At 38.2% G+C, this 21,423-nt stretch overlaps 1 protein-coding gene across 6 annotated transcripts in view; it reads left to right on the top strand.

Annotated features, from left to right (window-relative positions):
- Positions 1–21,423, top strand: part of opa1 (OPA1 mitochondrial dynamin like GTPase) — a 32,198-nt gene that overhangs the window by 840 nt on the left and 9,935 nt on the right. The window contains exons 2-29 of one of the 6 annotated variants that reach the window (XM_008406846.3): positions 1,195–1,519; positions 1,668–1,764; positions 1,889–1,996; positions 2,857–2,907; positions 4,013–4,095; positions 6,293–6,436; positions 8,601–8,654; positions 8,734–8,838; positions 9,007–9,093; positions 9,392–9,505; positions 9,579–9,659; positions 9,756–9,830; positions 9,925–9,996; positions 10,208–10,307; positions 10,461–10,591; positions 11,217–11,289; positions 11,381–11,453; positions 11,538–11,653; positions 12,444–12,508; positions 12,695–12,771; positions 14,717–14,882; positions 15,481–15,633; positions 15,858–15,966; positions 16,972–17,051; positions 17,205–17,345; positions 17,431–17,547; positions 17,645–17,738; positions 18,155–18,265. In XM_008406846.3, the coding sequence (XP_008405068.2) occupies positions 1,195–1,519; positions 1,668–1,764; positions 1,889–1,996; positions 2,857–2,907; positions 4,013–4,095; positions 6,293–6,436; positions 8,601–8,654; positions 8,734–8,838; positions 9,007–9,093; positions 9,392–9,505; positions 9,579–9,659; positions 9,756–9,830; positions 9,925–9,996; positions 10,208–10,307; positions 10,461–10,591; positions 11,217–11,289; positions 11,381–11,453; positions 11,538–11,653; positions 12,444–12,508; positions 12,695–12,771; positions 14,717–14,882; positions 15,481–15,633; positions 15,858–15,966; positions 16,972–17,051; positions 17,205–17,345; positions 17,431–17,547; positions 17,645–17,738; positions 18,155–18,265 (3,002 nt within the window). Of the gene's footprint in view, positions 1–1,194; positions 1,520–1,667; positions 1,765–1,888; positions 1,997–2,856; positions 2,908–4,012; positions 4,096–6,289; positions 6,437–8,600; positions 8,655–8,733; positions 8,839–9,006; positions 9,094–9,391; positions 9,506–9,578; positions 9,660–9,755; positions 9,831–9,924; positions 9,997–10,207; positions 10,308–10,460; positions 10,592–11,216; positions 11,290–11,380; positions 11,454–11,537; positions 11,654–12,443; positions 12,509–12,694; positions 12,772–14,716; positions 14,883–15,480; positions 15,634–15,857; positions 15,967–16,971; positions 17,052–17,204; positions 17,346–17,430; positions 17,548–17,644; positions 17,739–18,154; positions 18,266–21,423 lie in introns of all 6 variants that reach the window. The other 5 variants (XM_008406850.3, XM_081606280.1, XM_017304408.2 and 2 more) reach the window with 5 other exon arrangements.

Below are 21,423 nucleotides of genomic sequence, written 5' to 3'. Positions count from 1 at the left end.
ACGACTACAGTATCAACAAATCAACTATGAAGCTACCCATAACTAGACTTTAACTATAATAATGTAATGTAGAAAATTTCTTACTGAGAGAATCTACAAAATTGAACTAAAAATAAGAACCAACTATTAATGTGTAAACGATTTTATGCAATGCACAGAAATGGGTACTGTAACGTTCTGTTAGGACACCCAGGCACCAGACATGTTTGTTTTTAACAAAAAGCATAAGGCAGCTGGTAAGGAATAAATCAGCCATCACCAAACTCCTCTGATGGTAAAACAGTGCAACAGCATTAATGAACACATAATAATAATCAGTAGCAGTTTTTCATGTATTGATTTTTCTTTTTCTTTACCAAGACATATTTGTGATAATTTGTGAATCAATGTGCCTAATGGATATACAGTGGAGTTTTTAAGATAACGAATTAATATTGCAAATAACTATATATATATATATATATATATATATATATATATATATATATATATATATTAGACACTAATAATACCACAATAAAGCTTTAAAAGTGGTGTGTTATTCTGAAATCTTGTCTGACTCTTGGTCATAGCTACGTGAAGCACAAATGTGGTGGAATTTCTATAAACAAAAAATGGTTAGAATCTATGTGGAACCTCTGATCCAAAACACTTTCATAGAACAGTTTATAATTACAAGTGACCCAAATTTATTACTCCCAACATGTCTCGTATTTTGAGCGTTATTGTGCTTTGCTACCTGAACCAGCTTGGATTCCAGTGCTGTAAGAGAGAGCTCTGACTGAACAAGATCCTGTTCTCATTTACACTTCCTCATCTTCTTCACTCCAGTTTCAGAATATGATGACATGGAATGACCTTGCAGCAGATTTGACTTAATAATCATGGGCCTATATGTTGCTGCTTCTTGCATAATTTTTTACTGTTGTAACAATTTTCAGTTTAGTTGTTAGATTTTCTTTGCACTGCAGACTTGTACACAAATGGTACAACTTGTTAACAGTAAATGTGGTTGTGAGTATAATTCCTCTTCTGTTGGTTATTAAGAAGATAAATCAGAAGTTGTCTTTACAGTAGGTGCAGGTGGTCGTAATAAAAGTTCCAAAATTATAGAATCATAAAATGGAAACAAACGCCGCTTGTTTCTTTTTTTTTGTTGTCTGTTTTTAATGCCATATTCCTCTGTTATTTCAGCGTGGCTTGTAGGAGCCTCGTCTCAAACAATATGGGGGTGAAATTCCGGATCCCACTGCAGAAACTTCATCCTCTGTCTCGTGCCATTCACCATCGTTACTCTGGAAACAATAACCCTCACCGGACTCCTCATCGCACAGCAGCGCGATATTTTACCTCCATGTCCCGGTTGCCCATGCGGCCTTTGAAGCCCCCTCTGGGGTCTGGTGGTCACAGGCACCAACAGCAACGCAACTTCTGGGTGGCCCGCCTGGCAGCTCGGCTGCTGAGGCTCCGATACATCCTGCTGGGAACAGCAGTTGGAGGAGGTTACACAGCTAAGAAGGCCAGTGCTAGTTGTTATCACTTATGTTGTGTCAAAGTCCATTCTGTGGATAATGAAGCAAAAATCCTTCATTACTGGTTTTAATTTGGTGCATATTTGTAAACAGACAGCAGGTAATTTTAAGTAAAACATTTCTTTTAATTCTTAGACCTATGAAGAGTGGAAAGACATGCTGCCTGATTTCAGTGAATACAACTGGGTCATCCCTGATTTTGTGTGGGAACTGAGTGAAAATATTGATCTTGGTAAGTTTCTTTTTTTTAATCAGTAATCTTTGTTATTAAAATTGTAGATATCAATTTATTTTACGTTGTTATCCTTCAATCACATGTCAGATTTTCATACCTCATCAACATTTTTGCATTTAAGATAAACTGGCAAAAGCGTTACCAGAGATGGAAGAAATCGCTAAACTTCTGCCTGACTTTGAGAAGATTGGAGAGAACTTCACTTTCCTTAAAGGCCTTCTTTCCTCTGGTGAGTAAACTGAACATTATCTGGATGCTGTAAAATAAGAAAATGAATTCAAGGCCACATATGGGATGAATTTGAATTTCCAGAGGAAGGTTGCTGTCTATATTTTGGTTGATATTTTAATTTAATGTTTGATTTATCACCTAGCTTTGGGTGCATTTAAATGAATATCTTGATCTACATTCAGTATTACAAACATGTTATTCAGCCTGTTTCCTGAATAACTTCCTTTCTGCTGTTTTTCTGACTAGAGTGTGTTTATATACTGCTGCTGTGTTTGACAGACTGATATAAAGCCAAATAGTTCACTATTCATTGTCTGACTATGTTGAATTTTATTTTGCATCACTGCATGTTTACAGTGTTGCAAAGTTTTCTTTGTCATTAAACTTTACTGAGTCACTGAAAAACATAAGGGGGTAGTTTTGATGTTTTTGCAAAGACTTTAGTTTTGATGCATTTTTCAGAATGGGGAAATAAAAATATATTCTTGACCAACTAATTACTGATCTGAGCCATTTAAGACAAATATTACACATTTGATTGGTGCTTCTTTAATATCCACTGATTAATCTTTCCACAAACTTTTGTGAGTTCACAAATACTTTGAATAACATACTTTATTTGTAATAAACAAAAAAAAGGTCAGTCAGGGATCAGATCCAGTTCAGAATTTAACTCTTTTAATTGGTTTCTTCAGGGACTTTTTCAACTAAAGCTTCTGCTCATCCACAGCTTTTCATTACTCATCATTATTGTGCTGAATTTCTGGTTTGACAGCCATCCCTCTGCCTGTCTGCTTCATGATTTACATCTTGTGTTCTTCGTTTCTCCTCTTCTCCTGTCCTCCACATTCTTTACAGGTGTGAGTTTGGGTAGTGAAGTCAAAGGAGTCTCTGGCCTGCGTCTGTTAGGTGTGTAATCCCCGTATACTAGTAGAACTGTCCATACCCCTTTTTCTTTCTGTCACTCTTCAATGACATCACACAGGACTGTGATTATCTGATTGTTTAGATTTAGCAGTGAACAAAGTGGACAACCATATTCCAAATGTGCAGAAGGAATTTGTTTCTTTCTATAGTTCTCACAAAAGGACTTTCAAAGACTCTCTTGTTTGTCTGTAGTTTGTTCTCCTACTTTCTTACTCTCTTTTACTTGTCTCTCTCTGGCTGAATATTGTCCAACCTTTTTAGGTCTTTGCCTCCTTTGACTTCAAGCTCTCCTCTCACCTGGCCTCTTTTAACTACACGTTCATTACTAACCTTTTCAGCAGTCTTCCTCTGTCTCTGGTTTCTGACACTCAAATTTTTGAAAAATGTAGTTTTATTTTGAATTTTATGACTCATTTATGAAGCTGTGTGCCAGACCCTTAGCTATGAGTCATAGAAAAACAAAGGAGCATCCCTGGCAATTATTATCTCTTGATTGCTCTTATGGCTACCAATGGCTTCATAAATATATCTTAAGTAATTTGCACTAATTTTACATTCTGTGTTTTAAACACGTTTCTTATGTTGATAAACAAAGTGATAACTTTTAAGATTTAAAAATGATTTAGTCATTCAACCAAAAAAAAAATCTGTTATTTTTTTAAATGTATTTTAAGCAAGTATGATTTGAACAATGTTGCACCACATTAGAAACTAATATTAATCTAAAGTCAAATAATATTCATCTAAATATGAATCCAAAATATAATTTTCAAGATTTCAGTTTTCTTTCAGAGGAAACTTATTTAGATATACATATATTTTGTCTCTTTAATAAACTATTTAATCAGCAATAAACATATCAATGTTGTCATTAGGACATCTAGACTAACTAATGCATATTTTACCTTAGAAAATTAGTTTTACTTACCTACAAACTCAAGGATTTCAGCAACATTTTTCAAACATTTAAACTTGATCACAAATTTGTGGGCTTTTCTTAATCAAGCACCCCTTGAAGCCTTGTAGCATTATTATGTCTTTTTTTGTCACTACTTTTTTTATGTCTTGTGTTTTTGTTTCCTCTTAGAAAATTCAGGCGACCCTGCTCTAAAAGCTACAGATTCTTCAACTGGAGCTGCACATGATGCCAGTGATAAGCAGTACAAAAAGGCAAGTGTTTAAAATCTGTTTCACACTTCACAGCTTTTATACTCTCTCAATGCCAGCACCACTCTCTATCATTTAAAGGGTCTATTTTATCATTTTTATACATTTTTTTTAATCATTATTTGTCTTCAAGCTTGTATCTCACAACCAATTTATTCATTTTTATGACTGAAGTCAAATCCAAGTTGAGTCGAGCTTGGATTTTTACGTAGACTTACTGGTGTGGAATCTGAGAGCAGTGGTTTTGAGAGCTAACACACAAGCACCCTAAGGAGAGATTTAAAAGCTCTTGGTGTTGAGTCCTGTCTGCCAGTTGCCAGTGGCCTGGCAACTGATTCTGCTCAAGATTTTTGGTCGTCAGCTTGGTTGACTCTTTCTTTAAATAAAACTACAATAGTAAAACTATTTACTATTGTATTTTTTCCATTGTTCCCAATTAGTGGACTCATATCATACATATCCCAATTCCAAGCAACAAATCATCATGCTAGCACCTTCCTATTTTAGCAGCTGTGGCTAAGAAGACTGTTATATAAGAAAAGCAAGTTTTAAATTTACTTACCCTTTTAGAAACCAATAGAAAGGCATACTGTGGTTTTTATTTTTTTTCCTTTTGAAATTTGTGGCGTTTGTGGCTCTAAAATCTGATGATATAGTCCCTTTAACTTCTGTTTGCAGTCTGTCACCATTTCAACCATAATTAGTTCAATCAAATGGCCATCAAAGATACGTGAATATAATTTTTTTAAAAGTTACTTGATAATAATACTTTCAGTCATTGTGCTTAGAATATTGCACATTGAATTAAAAAATTGCATCAAATAGTAACATTTCTGTTTTTCGGTTCATTCAGTTTATTTGATGTGACGTCCTTTTTTATTTTGCACTTTCTAAAGTCTGACATTATTTTCAAATCTTCCAGAAATTATACAACATACCGCTTAGATTTGGTATCACTCTTACTGAGAGCTGGAAAACACTCATCGGTTTCTTTACCATTGCCTATTCATACCTATTTAGCTCTGATTGTGAGTTTTAAAAAAACATATTGGTAACGTATACCTTATAGTTGATAGTTGGTTACTCTTTTGAATTTTTGTCATTTATTTGTTTTTGCAAAAAATATATATTTTTGTATGTGTTCATTCCTCCTGTCTTCCTTCCTACCTTCTCATGTTTTGTTTTAGTGTTACCATTTTCTATTGTTTTGTGTATTTTCATAACTACGCAAAGTTAAAACAAATAAAAACCTGAAAATATATGCATTAGGAAGAGGTGCATTTTAACCCTCCCACGGTCTTAGCGCGACTCTCAGGAGGAGCGCTGCAGATGACGGTTAGACAGCAGAGAAGCGGAGTGAGAGGGGGGTTTTGTGTCAGACTGTCTCGTAAAAACGCACACGGAGTTGGCGCGACCACATACAGAGTAAAAAACAGTTGAGGTTCAAATGACCCCATCTCTTAAGACCACGGGAGGGTTAATAAACTTTTCTGCTGGTATCCCTCTTATTGCCTATAATCAGAGACTCTAACATGAACACAGCTTTTATATTACATGTCTTACATTTGTAAGACAATGCAAAAGCTAGAGCTCTAAAATGAGACAAACTCTGTGTTTCATGATGGGGATCTTTGAAACTAGACAGAATCCACCTGCTTTTTGCTTCATCTCAGTAGATTTTAATGCTTTCTTTGCTGATTAAGTTTTCATTTTAAGCATTCACAGACCAGGTGAGTTAAAACCACGTTAACATTTTTGTTTTGATACATAAAACACTTGAAAGAGAATAGTTACAATTTTGAGGTTGTCTTTAATCTGCTATGGTGCATAAGGAGCACCAGTCACTGTTGCTGCCGCTTGCTGGAAGGCACTGATTGTGGTATTAGTTGCCTTTTCTGCCCTCAGTCTGGCAAAGTTTGTTTTGAACCGAGACATACTTTGTTTTATTCACTGATGATGGTGGCAAGATTCTGAAAGTGAAAGATTCTTCTTGATTCTTTCAAACAAATCCTGACTGAATTCTGATTCTTCCACCTGAACAACACCAGTGCCAGCTGCGCCGCCTGGGTTTCCTGCAGTGGGATGCAAGCATTGATCCATATGGCATGGATCAAACCGGTGGCCGGTTGTTGTTCTTGGGTTTTTATTATTATTTTCCTCCTCCTTCCTCTCTCTCACGTCTCTCTGACGCACCCAGCAGGGTCTGCTCGGAGAGCTGATTTTTATTCAGCAGCAGATCCAGCGGCATGAGGAGGAGGTCCGGCGGGCCGCTGCAGCCAATAGTGCGCGTACGTCATCCCAAGAGCGTGCTGCGAACCACAACCCCTCGACACAGACGCGCAAGGTGAAGGTCCCCCCTCACTTTGATCCCAATCCCACCAACAATTCCCAAAAACGTCCAGCTAAAGGACAGAGGAGGGACCATTTGGTTCAAGTGAAGTGAGACTAATTTGAGCTGGAGTCAAGTTTTGCATAGATTGGTTGCTTAAATGTAGAAACTTTCAACAATGTTTTATTGCTTTTGTCATGCAAAACAAACATTGTAACTAGAAGGTTTTAATCCTGGCAGATTAGGTATTTATTTCATATCTCATGAAAGAAAAGATACTTTATCCTTTTTTGTTATATTTGTAGAAGTGATGACACAAACCTGGAGTGCCTTGCAAACATATTCATTTCTCTAAACCTTTTCACATTACAACCATAATTTTCAAGTGTATTTTATTGGGATTATATAAAAATGTGGCATTTATCTGGTTTTAGTCTCTTTAACTGAAAGTCTAAAACTTTGTAACTAATCTAATAGTTGATTTTTGAACCCAAGAAATCAATTATTAGAGTCCTAACTTAATCTCAGTATAAACCCAGTGGTTCGTTAAAGGCTGAATAAGTTTATCAGAGACCAGAGAACACAGCAGACAGGTCAAGGATGAAGGTGTGGAGGTTTTTTAAAGCCGTATCTCAAACTAAGAACACATCTCAAAGCTCTGGAGCTGCTCCCAAAGTTCAGGTGGAAGAATCTGTCAACATGACGATTTGTTGTACACTCCACAAATCTGACCTCTTTGGAAGAAGGTTGTTGCCGATATACTGCAGCATTCTTTGTATGGCAGAAAACTAGAACTGCACGTCACCCTCACAGTTGATGGGAGGATGGATTGAGCAAAATAGAGGATGATAATGGTGAAAAACAAAAGCTGTAACAGTAAAGATAAGGCCAGAGGTACAATAGAATGTGTTCCCAGTTGAAGTTCAGAACTAAATCAATAACCTGCTGCAATCTGACTCGACTTGAGCTGTTTTGCAAAGATGAATTAATAGGAAGGTTTGTCTGCAGAAACTTGCAGCAGTCATTGCAAATTGAAGCTGGCACTCGACTCAAGCTGGCTAAATACAAATGCATGCCACACCTTTCAGACTTTTAATTGTGAATAAATTTGAAATGCGTGCTTGATTTTCTTTCCATTTTCAATTTTTGCAATCCTTTCTGGGGGTCTGTCACATAAGATCCCAGTAAAATATGTTTAGGTTCATTGCTGTAATGTAACAAATTTGAACAGTAGAATGAGTCTGAATAGTTGTGCAAGGTGCTGTATCTTGACATTTTAGCCTTCTCTGAAAAACTTGACAACAGTCTCCACATCTGACTAAATGCGTATCACTGGGCTTAGATTTTCCAGTAATTTTTGCGTGACAAGCATGAATCTTTTGCAGCCTAGTTCTAGAACAGTTGCAATGGATTTAGTTTGTCATGACTATAGATGTAGCTGGATGATAATCAACTGTCTCGTTTAATGTTTGGGAGCACAGCATGAACCTGTGTGGCAACCAGAGGCATGGTGTGAGCTGACCTCTTTGAAAATCTCTGGGATGAACTGAAGTTTAAGTCAAGATTGAAGCCGTTAGTTCAAAAGGAGCTGGTTTGTTGCTGTGAACGTTTCTGCATATTGCTGGAAAATATCTCAAAACAAAGCTCTTGTTTCTGGTTTTTAGTGAAGAAGTAGTTCTGCTCATGTAGTTTGCTGTGTCTGTGTGTCTTTTAAGTTAATTTTACCTTCTCCCAGTTCCATTTCTTCTTGTTTCCTGTCTTCTCTTGCTCTCATGCAGAGATAACACTCTGTCATACAATTATTAAAATCTAATGGAGTTTAACAAAATCAGGTCTTTTGTAACAAAATGATTTTGTAAATAAACCTGGCTTGATTTTTACAGGATTCACTCTTTAATTTCTGCCTGTTTGTGGATCCCTGAAATTAAAGCTGGGTTATGGCAGTTATATGTTGACTGTCTGCCTGAAATGTTTGGATCTTTATGCATTAACGCGACTTTCCATTTTGATTCTCTATGTAATACAGTTTGCATGTATTGAACCTTTGCGGTGATGGTGTGAGTTTTCTCTTCTGAAATAGTACTCTGAGCGTAATGGAAAGCTACAAGCTGAAGACTTAAAGGAAACATAAATTTTACCCATTTCTCTTGTTTGTCTTTGTTTCTGCTGTGACTTTCAGTCATCAGACAAAGAAAAGATTGACCAGCTCCAAGAGGAGCTTCTTCGAACTCAGGTAGTGCATCTCCAAAATCAAACAAAAACAATAAAAGGACCTTGCGAAATGCCTGCTAATATGATTAATTATTTCTTAGTTAAAGTATCAGCGCATGCTGGAAAGACTGGAAAAGGAAAATAAAGAGTTAAGGAAAGTGGTGCTGCAAAGAGATGATAAGGGGATTCATCAAAGGAAGGTGAAGGTGAGTCATTTATTGATACAAATCTTAAACACTTAATACTGACAATATTTAAGGTTTCCATATCTGCTTGTGGTGTGGCTGTTGTTAAGATTGTTTAGTTGTGAACCTGTTAAATTTGTCACTATTACTGCCATTTAATGGGTTTTTTTTAATAAATTTGTTTTTCAGAAATCCCTTATTGACCTTTATTCTGAAGTTCTCGACATCCTGTCTGATTATGATTCCAACTACAACACCCAGGACCACTTACCCAGGGTGAGGTGCACAATTTGTAATCCTCAGACAGATTTCAGATTATTTCTTAAACAACATGTTGGTCTTTTTTTGTTAAATGTCCTTATTAGTTAATAATATCAGCATTTTATACTCCTGAAAGTTATGAACTACCTCTTTGTTTGTAATTCACTCAAACACTAAATATTAGTTCCCCATGTTTCTCTATTCAGTCTTATTGTATTTAGCTAATGTCATTTGTATCATGTAAATCCTCATGATGTAACTAATGACCTAATTTGTAGCTTATCCAACGTCTCTCCTGCTCTTTGTCCTTCAGGTGGTTGTGGTTGGCGATCAGAGTGCTGGGAAGACCAGCGTGCTTGAGATGATTGCCCAGGCCAGGATCTTCCCCAGGGGATCAGGAGAGATGATGACGCGCTCTCCTGTGAAGGTGGGTGGAGGACAGAGTGGTCTGGATTTGATTCCTTCTTTCCCTTAGAATAACCTCTATATTGTCCCTACAGGTAACATTAAGCGAAGGTCCCCACCATGTGGCCATGTTCAAAGACAGTGGCCGAGAGTTCGACCTCACTAAGGATGGGGATGTAGGTCACACATGCATCTGATTTATTTAAGGATTAACTGCAATCTAGTTGCTTTTTTACACAACATGTTTTTTTCTCTTCTTGGTTTGTGTGCAGCTGGCTGCTCTGAGGCATGAGATTGAGCTGAGGATGAGGAAGAGTGTGAAGGAGGGACAGACAGTCAGCTCTGAGGTTGGACAAAGTTACATCTGGATTATTAACAAAAAAAATTATCTTATTTATATTTAGAACGGTTGATAAAATACTTTTATTTGTTCCACAACAGACAATCTCTCTGAGTGTTAAAGGGCCGGGTATTCAGAGGATGGTTCTTGTTGACTTACCTGGTGTCATCAGTGTGAGTAATAAAACTTTCTCAGATAGACACTGATATATTATTTTATATCCATACATAATTTTAATATGTATGGAGTGCCATTGCTATAGGGTTCCTATGCAATTGGGAAATGCCTGGAATATGTAGGATCCCCAGTACTAAAGATACATGTTTTTTTTTTTTTAATAAAACAAAGATTTTATGTAATTAATGTAATTGAACTATTTTCTAGACTGTGACGACGGGCATGGCATCAGACACTAAGGAAACTATCTTCAGCATGAGCAAGGCCTACATGCAAAACCCTAATGCTATCATTCTTTGTATTCAAGGTGAGACATGGTCATTTGCTTTTCCATTGCCTGATGTAGAGGGAACATAATATAGGAACAGTATTTGTGGAAAGGTCCTGAGATTTCCCCAAGAAACAAAAAGCTGGACTCCAGGTTTGTCATTTTTGATCTGTTTATTCTTCCTTGACCCAGACGGCAGTGTGGATGCAGAGCGCAGCATCGTAACAGACCTGGTCAGCCAGATGGACCCTCAGGGCAGAAGGACCATCTTTGTTCTAACTAAAGTGGACTTGGCTGAAAAGAACCTGGCTAGTCCAAACAGAGTAAGATAGCTGAACCGTTCCAACACAAATGCTGCTTTATATCCATAATTATGCACTGACTAGCTGTAAATATTTCTCATTTTGGTTTAATTTCCAAAATGATCTGCTTCAATTACTGAATTAAAGATAGTGATGCTGCATTTTCACTTATTAAGCCAGTAAAATGTTAGTCACCAATATTGTTTTATATCTAGGTGATCCACTAGAGGGAGCTCAATCTCTTCTAATGGACCATACACCAATCAGGCATAACTTTATGACCACCTTTCTGATAGTGTATTGGTTTAATTTTTGTTACTACTGGTTCACAGTTGCTCCATCTTTGAGCCACTTAGATGTTCTGAACCAGGCGTCCAACCATCAAAATTTAGTCGTTGCAGATTTGCTTAAATCTTCACACTTGTCCATTTTTCCTTCTTCTAACTACCCAGGTTTGGGTATAAAAGGTTCACTTTTTGCCTCTCATATATCACCCACAAACATGCAATGATGAGATAATCAGTGGTATTCACTAGACTTGATCATATACACCGTTTATGTATAGTGAACTTTGTAACCTAAATTGGCGCCTCTTACAGTTTGATCTGTGCCTTTTAAAATACTTTTTTATTTTTTTCTCTTTTAGATTCAGCAAATTGTTGAAGGAAAGCTGTTTCCCATGAAAGCTCTTGGTTATTTTGCTGTGGTAACAGGAAAAGGTAAAAATTCTTCCAGAGTTTTGCGGCTTGCTGTGTTTATTTTCTTCTTTTTTCACAGATTTTTACTGACTGTTTATGTCCCCATTCAAAGGAGGCACCGGGGAGAGCATAGATGCAATTAAAGATTACGAAGAAGACTTTTTCCAGAGCTCCAGATTGCTGAGGCAAGTTAAACTCTAACAAACAAACTATCATGACTGTTAAAGTGAATAACTGTAAAATTGAAAGTAATGTTTTTGTGCCTAAAGGGACGGTATGCTGAAAGCTCATCAGGTCACCACAAAGAACTTGAGTCTGGCTGTCTCTGACTGCTTCTGGAAGATGGTCAGGGAGTCTGTGGAGCAGCAAGCTGATGTTTTTAAAGGTATGCTCGCCTGACATTTACTAAATGTTTATCTTGACCAAAGGTTCTGAGGCAGTAATTGTATATGAACCAGACAATGCTTCCTCTTCACCCTAAGAGTCTTCTGTCTCCAGGTCTTTCTCGGCCCACGCTGCCACACTTCCCCGGTCCCTCCCTTCTGCCTGCTTCAATTAGTCTAGACAATCACAAGCCATTCCCAACAGCAGAGGAGATTTATAGCTGTGAGACTGCAGTTCCCATAGACCCATTGTGTTGCATATCGATCTATATTCTATCAAATCACATGCGGCCGGCTTTCATCCTCCATTCTTGGCGCCACAAAGCTGCAATTAGACTAATCTGCAGTGTGGATAGGGAGCTGAGGGAAAAGGCACCAGGCTTGCTTCACCTGTGTGTGCGCGCACGTGTGTGTGTCTTTGTGCATATGTTAGAGCTAAAACTCTGACTTTTGATGAAGCATAGGCTACTGACCCCATTGCTTCACCTCCTAAGGGACCAGTTAGGAGAGAGTGTGCAAAGTGTCCTCAGCCTCTCTTATTAAAGGATGGGCACCATTAGCAACCTGAAGGTGTCTTTTACATCACACTATGTGGAAATAAAATGAGCTGTGTGTGCCGATGGTTATTTCTTGTTGATTGTTGAAGTCTACTCTTTTATACATCGGAGCAGCTAAAATTAGAACGCCGTTAAATGACTGGAGGAAGTTCTTTATTAGGGTGTATATGTCAACCCATCTTGAAATCATCGATAAACATCAGATAATCTTTATAAGAGTCCCATCTTTCCACAGCATCACGATTCAACCTGGAGACTGAATGGAAGAACAACTATCCTCGTCTGAGAGAACTTGACAGAGTAAGGCGAACACAGTCCATGTTTCTCTGTGGTTTTTTCATACAAAAGCTTCTTAGTAAACTTATCTTAAAGGTCATTTGATTGGTTATTCACCTTGTTAATATTCTCGGAAAAGCGGTCACAGGTTTCTTTCTGAAATGTGTTCCAGTCTGCTGTGATTACTCATGGTGTTTTGTCTTTTTGCAGAATGAACTCTTTGAAAAAGCAAAAAATGAAATTTTGGATGAAGTCATTAGTTTGAGTCAAGTGACGCCCCAACTCTGGTAAGTCGTTGATAAAGTTATATTGTCGTTCATTTGTAGTGAAATGTCAGTGGATATTTTCCTCAAACAAAAGTTGATCTCAGAAATTCAATCAGAAATGTGAAACATGTTACATATTATGACTCACAACTAATGAAACACCAGGATACAATTTCCAAGAAAATTCATATAATTTTATAATAATATTAGACCAACAAATATTTTTAATACATAACTGTTATGTCATGGCCACACAATGAGAAGTCTGCTGACTTGCAGTTATCTAGCAGACAGTCCCAGACGCCGTCTGTAAGGAGAATCAGCCACAAAAGGTCAATGTTAATTTAGCTGGTTGCTCAGCTACATCCTGGTATGTTATAAAATGTTGAGTGGAAGGAAAAAGTGAGGTTGAAAAAAGGTGCACCAGTAACAGGGATAACTGCAGTTTTGAGAGAATGATGAAACAAATCCCATTTTAGAGTTTGGACATGGAGTGGACAACAGCTGGAGTCACCGCTTGAAGAGCCACACAGACATAGCTGGAGCATGGGTTAAAACAGCCATCCCTTGTTAAACCACTCATGAACTGTACACAAGGTCAGAACCATCTGACCTGGTCTAAAACGACTGGGCTATTGCTCAGAGGTCCAGAGTTCTCTTTTCAGTCTAAAGTACATTTTCTGGGGAAATTAAGGTCTCAGAGTCTGGACAAACGGGGAAGAACGTTTTAGAGGTGCTGATTTCATATTCTAGTATTCTTTGCACTCTCCCTCACTGCTGAAGGTACCAATAGCTGGTTCAGTGATCATTGTATCAGTCTGCCTAATTGGCCAGAAAACTCTGCTCACCCTAATCCCACAGAGAATCAATGGAGTACTGTCGAGACAAATATGACAGACACCAGAGCCAGCAGTCTATTGCAGAGGCTGGGGCAGAGCCTATATTCTATACAGCACCTGATGACACTTTTCAGTCTGTTGACTGTATCACATTTTCTGTATTTCTATATGAAAATTGTTTCTTCTATTCTCATGTAACTTCTAGTTATTGTGAAGACTTGTACTTTGAGAATTTCACAGTTTAATCATTCAGCTAACACAATCTTTACTTAATAATATATTTTAGATTTCTTTATATCCTGGTTATCATTCCTAGCATTTATTGCTCCCTTCATAGACTCTCATTTATTTAAAATTCTTCCTGAAAGCTATTTATCCCACATAAGCAGATCTCATGTTTTTTTACATTTCTTTTAAAATACACCACTGGTCATTTATCTTTGTTTATACATTCTGTATGACTATATAGCTTATCTCATCTAGTATGAGGAAAAAGCTTGCTTTAATGAGATGTATGCATTGTGCTATGGCCATCCCCTGTGTGCGTGCCTCCAATTTACTTTGATCAATAATCTGATGAATGGCCCGTGGACAGGAGCAGGGGTGGCCCTGTTAGCCAGCCAGCACAATTGAAGATAGCATTTATTGACAGAGAGCAGAGCCAGCTGGAACAAAGGGGACACGACATGAAATATGAGGAAATGTTTATGATTAATGAGAAAAGGAGCAAAACTGCTGTGGTTACAGGGAGACTCAGTTTTGTTCCTGAGTCGCCATGCCATAAAGGAAAGTTGCGATACTTTATGCTGCTAACAGAGTCATCGTAGTTCTGGCTACAAAAATAAAAGCATCACAGCGGTAGGTTATCTCTCTGTTGTTGTTGTCTTTCTATCCCAGTGGGTCACTTTACTGAGCTGTACAGGAAACATAGAGGTTTTTGATTGGCACATTTATGTTGGATCAATGCTTCTAAATGCAACCAAAAGGGACAGTTCAGATCTTGAAAATGTTAACATAGTTTAAACAGAAAACTGAGACTGGAACAGCCATAAGGACTGTGCTACAAATCAACAAACAGCTGTTATTCAGCTCAGTACTAATGCCTTCCATGTTTTTGCTCCACACAGGGAGTCTATTCTGCAGAAAAAGCTCTGGGAACGTGTTTCCACTCATGTCATCGAGAACATCTATCTGCCTGCTGCCCAAACGATGGACTCTGGGACCTTTAACACAACTGTAGACATCAAGCTGAAGCAGTGGACTGACAAGCAGCTTCCACATAAGGCACTGGAGGTAAAATATTTAAATAAAACCTACATAAGTGCAAACAGTCTTCTTTGATTCTTGATAGCTGTTCATCTGATATTTGTAATCCGGGTTCCGAGCCTGATTTAATTCTTAAGTTTGGAAAAATGTAAATTTTTTTTTCTTTTTTTTTGGTGATGTCCGATTTTCTTTGAGGTCTGACTGGGAAAATCTGATTTGAACTTTTTTTCCTAGTTTTTAAGACACAGATGAGAAGCAGAGGGAAAAAGAAAATGAGCATATATTACAAATGATATAACCATTGCAATACTTACCAATATTATCCCATCATAGGATGTTCTAATATAGCCCTACTGTCGGTTGACGCATTTACTTTTGATTTTGATCAGTCAATTGCTGATCAGAGGAAAAATTGACTATCTCCAATTGGTAGCTGATTGATTGGTTAATTTCTTCTGTCTTAATTCCAAATCTTCCCTCCTGTTTCTTTAATTGCTACTGCTTAGTTAATGCTGATCACTTTTGGCACTTTGTAGGAAGCATTAAATGCATCGGTTGCCTCATTTTAATGTCAGACAGACCCAGCCTTTTCTTCCATCTGCTTTGCCAAATCTCCCCCCTTTAGGTTGCCTGGGAGACTTTGCAGGAGGAGTTTGCTCGCTTTATGGCTGAATACAGAGGCAAAGACCAGGACGACATCTTTGACAAGCTGAAGGAGGCAGTGAAGGACGAGAGCATCAAGAGGCACAAGTGGAATGAGAGAGCCATGGACAGTCTGGTAAACACAGAAAGTCAACTCATCCAGGGTGCAGCAATGCAGAAACTCCCACACTTCTCAATTTAACTTCTCAAATCAAACTCTTCTCTGATGATCTGCATCTGTTAAAGAAAGCTGGTCTTTATAGCTTTGATCTATTCTGACTAAGGCCACATGTAGCACTAACTGTAAAAGTTTTCGTCCCATTGTGTAATGTATTTATATGTCTTGCTGCTGTGTGTCAGAGGGTGATCCAGCACAACGCCTTAGAAGACCGATCCATCACCGACAAACCTCAGTGGGATGCTGCCATCCAGTTCATGGAGGAAACGCTGCAGTCACGCCTCAAAGACAGTATGTTATCCACAGCGTCCTTCTGTCAGAACCACTGTTTTAGAGATCCGTATAGATTGTGCAAGATTACCCATAATTCAGTGTAGAACCATCAGTGCTTCCTGAACTTCATACTTCAAGAAACTGAGACTACAGAACAAATTATCATCTTCACATACTTTAAAGTCACAAATCTGTGCTAAACCGGTATAATTTATTCATGTTTTAAATGTGACTATTTCCCCCACTGATTATTGTTGTTACATAAGATTAGTTTATTTACTGTATTGTATCAGAATATATCTCATATGATTTAACTAATTCTAGCTGTCTCCTCCTGCATCACTGGAAATCTATGAATAGAGTTCACTCCTCCAGATTATTGAACAGAGGTATCTGTGCTGCAGCGCATCTCCTTCATAAATCTGATTAACTTTCTATGCATGCATCGAAACATACAAATTCACTAATATTTGGAGGCGTTTAATATTTTTCAACAATGTCCAATTAAAATAACGTCTTTTTTCTAACTTTAATATGAGAAAAAAACTACTGGATTCACTGATGATGAATAATAAACTGCTATTTCATATATTTATTGTAGCAGCATTTTAATAGATGATCAATTATTTATATTAGATGATGAAGCAGCTTCACAGAAGGGGTGTGTGAGAAGAGAAACTATTCTTTTAATCAACTTAAATTTTAAAAACCTCTCTGGTGGTAAAAATAGATAACTGGTTCTTGTTCCCTCAGCAACAACTTTAACACTGAAGAATGTTATGAGTACAAACCAGCCATTTAACTCCGGTGTGTTTGTTGACTGGGAAGAAGATAGAATTTTGAAGATTTAAATTGATTTCATATCTAAAAATCAATTTTCGAATTGATTTTCATCAAAATGAAAATCGACGCATTCTGGCATTCAGCACACTCCAGTACAAACTAAGGTCCTGAAGAGTTTTTGTAACATGCATTAATTTGTTTCCTTGCATCTTCATATTTTATCTGCTATTCCTCTTTAAGATGAATCTGTGATCAAAGACATGGTAGGGCCTGACTGGAAAGAGAGGTGGCTATCGTGGGTGAACCGGACGCCAGAACAGGTAAGAACCAGGTGTTGTTACAAACAGATGTGATGCTGGAAAGATGAAAAGTTGCAATAGACTCTATAATGTCCAGATCCAGAGTTTCACAGTTCCTTTCTCTATTTCTAAACGAGTTTCACCATCATGATGAAATGATCTCTGGTCTCACAGCACATTCGTAATGAAACAAAAAAAGAGCTGGATCGCTTGCTGAAGCTGCATGATGACCACACTGCTTACCTGGCCAGTGATGAGGTCACCACAGTGAGGAAGAACCTGGAGGGACGGGGCGTAGAAGTGGACCCAGTGCTGGTAGGATCAAAGACAAATGATCTAACCAAGTTTAGGTGTAAATAGCATATTTCTATAACTACTGGAATACTTCATACCTGTGCAGATCAAAGACACGTGGCATCAGCTTTATCGCAGACACTTCTTGCAGAAAGCACTGACTCACTGCAACCTCTGCAAGAGAGGTTTCTATTACTACCAGAGACACTTTGTTGACTCTGAGGTCAGTAGGGGCAGTGAATGATAATGTACCTGCCTTTGTTTTGGTACATGCTCACACCTTTAATACATCCCTGTGTTTTTATACGTTTTCATCTTAGCTGGAGTGCAACGATGTGGTGTTGTTTTGGAGGATCCAGAGGATGTTGGTCATCACCGCTAATACACTCCGGCAGCAGCTTACCAATACCGAGGGTGAGGATGGATTATGACAAGAGAGCGGCTCTAAAATATCACTCATCAGAAATGGTTTAAAGTGGAAAAGACCTGATGTGCAGCAATTTGTCTATTTGTGTTGAATAGTTTCTAGAAACATGGTGTCTTGTTTTTTTACTATTTGGAAGTTGTAATTTATTTCCATTGAAGTGGTTTATATTTATCGAAACAAATTTACTTTGTTCATACATTATAAAAAGGCAAAGTATTCAGTCAGATCAGGCTTGCAGCTTGAAACTCTTTCATTTAGTAATGATATTGATTTTGGACTCCATATGCTCAAATAAACACCTCCCATCTCCTTTTTTTAATTAATAAAATGTCTTTTAAAAGGAACACCTCTAAAAAGTCTAAATTAGCATCGTTTTTATGTGAGGCTTGTTGGTTGTTTGCAGTGCGGCGGTTGGAGAAAAATGTCAAAGAGGTCTTGGATGACTTTGGAGAAGACTCTGAGAAAAAGACTCAACTCATCACTGGCCGCAGAGTCCAGCTGGCTGAGGATCTCAGTAAGATAAAAACCACACAGTAAACACTTCGGTCAAAATGGAATATTCCTGCTATAACTCAGAGATTTTTATTAGCAGCTACTTACTTGGCAACTTTATAATTTTGTTTGCTTTTTTACATTTAAGTCGACCGCTTCTGCAGCATTTAAAACACGGATACAACTTTTTAGATGTTCCAACACACCTAAGTCAAATAAAAGACTGAATATCAAACCTCTGCAGATCTTTAACATGCTGAGGATGCAAAAGTAGCAAGATTGACTCTTGAGAACTGGTTTTTGAGACCTCTATATAAAAAGAAAAGGAATTTCTTTCAGTGGTCAGAAGGGGGCAGTAGTGTTTCAGATAACTACTCCTGGCTTAACGAAGCTACAGCTGACAGTGCAGTCAGGTTCAAATAGAAAGTTGCTTTTTAAAGAGGGTTTGCTCCAATGTCCTTTCAGGTTCTTGGTTGATCTAATTACTCGTATCTTAACAGTATCACTGATGGTACTTACTGCAGTATATGTGATTAACTGTTTTCAGAAATTTGGTTTAAATGTTGACATTTTTGGTTACATCAAAATGGCTATGTCATTATTGAAATCAATATTTTAAAGCCTAATTAAAAATAGAAATGTTAAAATTATTACTGCTTATACAAGAGAAATTAGGAGTGATGAGTTAAGAAAGCTATTATGTTTTGACAATGTAACTCTTAAAACAGTCATGACGTTATTCATTTAGTTTTAAAGATCTATCAAATGACACAAATGCTGTATTTACACACATTTCATGTCTTTCTCTGGCTGCCATGTTTTTACATGGAACAGTTGTAGTTCCACAGTAACATGTTTAGCCTGTTTATAACTTAACTCATACGTTTATAAATCAGCTCATAACATGTTTCAGAAAATATGGCGCAACCAAAATAACACAAGTTGTTCTCCAGCTTCATAAAGTTGTGTGTAAATAATATAGACAGACTATAGTATTTATATTGTCATTGTTTTTCCTCTGGAGGGAGTTGAGTAGAAAGAGAGAACAAGCACACACAGTCCTGTGTCCGTACCACATCCATCCATCCATCCATCCATCCATTTTCCTGCACCCTTGTCCCTTAGTGGGGTCGGGAGGATTGCTGGTGCCCATCTCCAGCTGGCTTGCCGGGCGAGAGGCGGGGTCACCCTGGACAGGTCGCCAGTCTGTCGCAGGGCAACACAGAGACACACAGGACAAACAACCATGCACACACACACTCACACCTAGGGGCAATTTGGAAAGGCCAATTAACCTAACAGTCATGTTTTTGGACTGTGGGAGGAAGCCGGAGTACCCGGAGAGAACCCACGCATGCACAGGGAGAACATGCAAACTCCATGCAGAAAGACCGGGGCCGGGAATCGGACCCAGAACCTTCTTGCTGCAAGGCAACAGCTCTACCAACTGCGCCACTGTGCAGCCCGTCCGTACCACACTGCATGTAAAAAACCCTAAACCTGCCTGGCCTTGTAAACCCTGCAAGGCAACAGCTCTACCAACTGCGCCAATGTGCAGCCCGTCCGTACCACACTGCATGTAAAAACCCCTAAACCTGCCTGGCCTTGTAAACCCTAAAAGACAAGCCGATCCCAAACTTTTCCAAACAGGCGTGGCTTTCCCACTTCCCTCCACCAAAGCCTCCCGTGTCTGATAGATGTGGGAATTCAGTTTGATTCTGTCACGGAACCTTATGAGATGGAAACGCACCTTAACACAAACTCTGTACTTGCTTACAGTAAGAGCCTCACAACAGGTAACAACCAAAATTAAGGATTTGAAAATCGTTAATAAATTAAGAGCTACCAATTCCTTTTACAAGTGGCCTAATTTCTAAAAGAGCCTGAAAGTGTGTCTTTTATTCTCGATGTAAATCCAGCAGGTTTAATTTGAGAGCAAGATTTGAGAGAAAATTGAAGCAGTACGACAACTGAAACCTACCAAATCATGACCATTCACCTAAAGCAGGGGTCCCCAAACTTTTTCCTGTGAGGTCCACATAACTTTTCCCTTCTCTGGTGGGGGGCCGGAGTCAGTTTGTAACAGAAAAAGTGTGACGATTGCAGGAGTGCCTAAATGTAAAAATGTATTGTTTTCCAGAAAGCACAATCAAATAACCCTCTGGGTTCTTCACAAAAAAAAATCCAGGAAATAACACTATTTATTAAATAAATACCGTATTTTCCGGACTATAAGCCACAACCCCAAAGGTTTCTTTTAAAAAACCAGTTAACATTCACATATAAGCTGCAGATATCTCTGCCGCTCCAGGTTTTCCACAACGATGCAGCAGAGGGGGGCTGACACCCAAAATTTGAGTCAGAACAGGTCAATTGAATATCACATTTATTACGGTTGAAAAAGAAAAGTTGCCTAATTTAGATTTAACCGAACTGATTACGGTAGTTTCCGAACGATAACTGTTACAGTAAAAGTGCTGATCCTTCGTGTCTGCTACTAGCATGTGCTAAATGAAAATGGGCGCTTCCTTCTTCTTCTTCTTCTTCCTCTTTTTCTTCTTCTTCTTCTTCTTTTTCTTCTTTAGATTTCAACGGCAGCTTGCATCCATTATTGTTGCAGTACTGCCATCTACTGGATCCTAATATCTATAGCTCAAATTCTCATAATGATCCCAGTATTATTTAAAAAACTGTTAAATAGCATTTCCCCTCAATGCTATTTAACTGATCAACAACATTCTCAAATTTCAATTCCCTATTAAAACCTAATTCAGTTTTAATGGGCACTTTCTTCTTTTCCAATTTTGACTTCCAATGATTCACTTCCTGCTAAAGAGCCCCCTAGTGGTTGAAGAAAAATCCACATATAAGCCACATGGTTCAAAACTTAGGAAAAAAGTAGCGGCTTATAGTCCGGAGAATACGGTATATGAAAAAAAATCTAAATGCTCTCTGGTATTGTTCAGGGGGTCGGACCAAATGTGGAGGCGGGCCGGATCCGGCCCGCGGGCCGTAGTTTGGGGACCACTGACCTAAAGCATCACCTGAGGAACAGCAGAGCTGGAAGGCAGCTATTAGTTCTGCACTCCAAAAATCTGTTGAATATTAGATTGTGTTTTAAGAAATGCAGTGGGATGCTTTTCTTCTGATGGAACAGGGAAACATGTCAGAATTGATAGA

This window comes from Poecilia reticulata, chromosome 4 (genome assembly GCF_904066995.2).
Source record: "Poecilia reticulata chromosome 4, P_reticulata-male-v2, whole genome shotgun sequence".
In the NCBI taxonomy this organism is placed as follows: Eukaryota; Metazoa; Chordata; class Actinopteri; order Cyprinodontiformes; family Poeciliidae; genus Poecilia; species Poecilia reticulata.
This window is presented reverse-complemented; position numbering and strand designations above follow the sequence as displayed.